Source organism: Etheostoma spectabile, chromosome 14 (genome assembly GCF_008692095.1).
Source record: "Etheostoma spectabile isolate EspeVRDwgs_2016 chromosome 14, UIUC_Espe_1.0, whole genome shotgun sequence".
NCBI classification, from domain to species: Eukaryota; Metazoa; Chordata; class Actinopteri; order Perciformes; family Percidae; genus Etheostoma; species Etheostoma spectabile.
This window is the reverse complement of record NC_045746.1, coordinates 17,663,820-17,666,831: the sequence shown is the minus strand read 5'-3', so window position 1 is coordinate 17,666,831 and position 3,012 is coordinate 17,663,820. Positions and strand designations below refer to the sequence as shown.

At 41.9% G+C, this 3,012-nt stretch overlaps 1 protein-coding gene across 3 annotated transcripts in view; it reads right to left on the bottom strand.

The window, feature by feature from the left end:
- hivep1 (HIVEP zinc finger 1) overlaps positions 1-3,012 on the bottom strand; it is a 54,924-nt gene that overhangs the window by 51,075 nt on the left and 837 nt on the right. For 2 of the 3 annotated variants that reach the window (XM_032534976.1, XM_032534977.1), the window contains exon 2: positions 1,228-1,357. In XM_032534976.1, the coding sequence (XP_032390867.1) occupies positions 1,228-1,267 (40 nt within the window). In that variant the 5' untranslated portion in view covers positions 1,268-1,357. Of the gene's footprint in view, positions 1-1,227; positions 1,358-2,551; positions 2,661-3,012 lie in introns of those variants that run through there. The other variant, XM_032534978.1, reaches the window with a different exon arrangement.

Here is a 3,012-nt window from a genome sequence, read left to right as displayed (position 1 = left end):
CAGAGGACGCTCTATAACGTCCCTGTTGGCTACACTGATTTTTTTTTTTTTGTTCAAAGGACTTAAAGTTTCATATCTTAAGTTTGTATTTTTATAAATTTAATTTATCAGCACTGCAATATATTTTGATGTTCCTCTGTTCTGTTGTGACAACAAAATAAATTATTATATTATTTTAGTGAGGACTCATACATAACTACAAATAACTAATGTTAGGGAAATCTGTTTCTTTTGTTAGGCATTTCTGGATTATTTTTTTAAATATACAGTATATCAGCCGATATATCAGAATATCGGATTTAAAAAAAACAACAAATATTTGTATTGTTTTGGCCTTATAAATTCTTTATCGGTAGGCTCCAGTTGATGCTAGGAGCAGCCATGTTGGGTTGTGATGCCGAGGTTAGAGAGGTTCTCCTAACATTTCAAGTTGGAAATCCAAGCGGCAAAATTTCCTACTGTTCCCAGTCGGAACGAACCAAAAGTGCTTTACATACACATAAACATAGAAAACAAATAAAACTGTAACAAAGACCATTAATACAAATAAAAAACACGGTAGACTTAAAGGCTTTAAAAGGCTTAGAAGTATAAAAATGTATTAAAACGGGAAAAGCAGTGGCAAACCAATACGTTTTAAGCCTCAGTTTAAAAAAACAAAAGGTTTGGGGCAGACCTCAAGTGTTCTGAAATGGCTCGTAACAGAGCAGCAATCTATTTGATCTTTATTCTTTTAGGATTAGGATTTTTCTCCTACTTCATAAAACAGTTGACGTGAAAAATTTAACAATCCCCACATTTGGAGATGCATGGTTTCCACAGGACAACCAAAACTACACTGGCAGGGTCAAGCATCGACAGACAAATGGCAACTTGTTTCAACAAAAGTCAGTGAAGCATTTCTCAGTATTTCATCATATTGACATTAATAGATCCTTCAATGTCATGGCATCATTTTAAGGCAATCTCACCCACCACTATGACAGAAGAACACCTGCTCTTACCAAAACTATCTACTCCAGTCTGTCTGTAATCGCATTACAGGACACATTGGAATAAAATGATCACACTATTTTAAGCCAAACATCCCAGACCAACAATATAAAGTGATCCAATTACTTTGTGGTCCGAAGAGACAACTAAGCAGTTCCTCTTTTAGGCCTTAAAATCCAAATCAACAAATCCACCAGCTGACAGCAAACGCAGAACACAGCAGTGTGAACATACCTTTTAAATTTTTCGGGTTGTGCTGTTTGGTGCGCGGCATCTTTTCCGTCCTCTGTTCACAGGTGCATCTTGGGGAAACTAACGGTGGACCTTGAGAAGAGTTGACTCCCGAGCCACAGTCTGGTTACATCTACAGAAAACACACACACACATATTATACATATGTATATATACACAGACACACAGTACATATTTTAAATCTCAGAATCAGCTAAACATGAACTTCCACAGATCAATAAGGCCCTATGCTGCTCTTTCAGTGGGTAGAGTCTTCTGCTATCACTTGGCAGAGGTCTGGGAGTCCAGGACAGAGTCGCTGATTGAGTTTATTCCCCAAACAAGGCTGGACTTTTCATTTCAGGCCTCTCCACTCTGAACTGCTGTGTATTAATGTGCAGTGCAGCTCGGGCTACTGTCTGCTGTCATTGGGAGGAGGTGTGAATGTGTTCCCCCATATCAATGTAACCTCTGCAGCAGCTGCTATCTGCCACTCTGATCTCGAACAAAAGACAGAGAGGTGGAGGAGCAGGGGTTGTTTATGGGGAAACGTCTGATTGCCATGTCAGTGGCTGATACAGGGTGCCAGCTCTTCACTTTGACGAATGTCATCGCAGATGACGAATGATGCAAACAATAAGGTCCTGTGCGCCGGTGATGAACCCTCGGGGCAGCTGGCCGGCCACACAGAGGTTACTATCAGAGAAATCTCCCTGTTGAAGTTGGATAACTGTACAAAAGGCAGATCATCAAAAGACTGAACCCATCTTTCACAGGGGAATCGTTTTAACTCTGATGCCCTTTTGCAAAATTAAAGATTAGAAGCTTGATAAAGGTTTCATGCAAATTAGGTGAGGAAAAAAAGGTGGGTGTTGAAGTTAACGTTACCAAGATGTCAAACCAACAGAGCCCCCTGATGTGCATAAACAACCGCAGAATAAAAACTCACCACTGCATTGACAGACAATCCCAACATCATGAAGAAATATCTCATTTAAATCATGTTTTATAAGCTTTCTCGCCCTTGCATCATCATCTCCACCATGTCACCCACAACCCCTCTACCTCCTGCTGGAGCAATGCGCTGCAGAGAGAAGCAGTGCTTCAGGAATCAGCCTTTGTTTCCCCTCTTACCAATATTACATAACACTTACTACAACTGGGGGATGATTTTGCTCCATACAGTTGTTACATGTGGCGCTAGAGCAATGACATCATCTCACAGTGGATGTGGGTACAGAGTGTGCACGACGGCTGCAGCAGGTCGCTGAAAAACATATCCAGGTCGGGTTGAAGTCACACTATAGAAACATGTAGAGCGACTCACCTGGGATGCATTTTTTCAGTTCGGGGTCTACAGAGCGAACGATGAGGCGGAGAAGAGAGACGTGAACATCTTCTCTGGCGTGTCTGTCAGTCCGTCTGCCAGCCAGCCTCTCTGCGTGACTCTGTGTATGTGCGTGCGCGCGTGCGTATGTGCACACAGATATTTGAGGAAACACCCTGATACTGCACGAGGAAAAAACCTAAACACACCGGGGATTTGAGCCGAAGCTGCGCTGTAACGCTGTGTCCTAACACAGGCAGGCTGGAATAATGACTACTAGGCTACTAATGGTGATTACCGTTCACACCTGAGGATCAACCAGAAGCGTTATGTAAAAAGCGGGACAGCAGCGGCGGTAAAGCACGCAACGTCACGCATTGGCGGTGTCTGAGAGTTTTGATATAGCCTAATTAATACGATTTAATATGAGACCATATTAATATAGAGTGATGCACATGTTT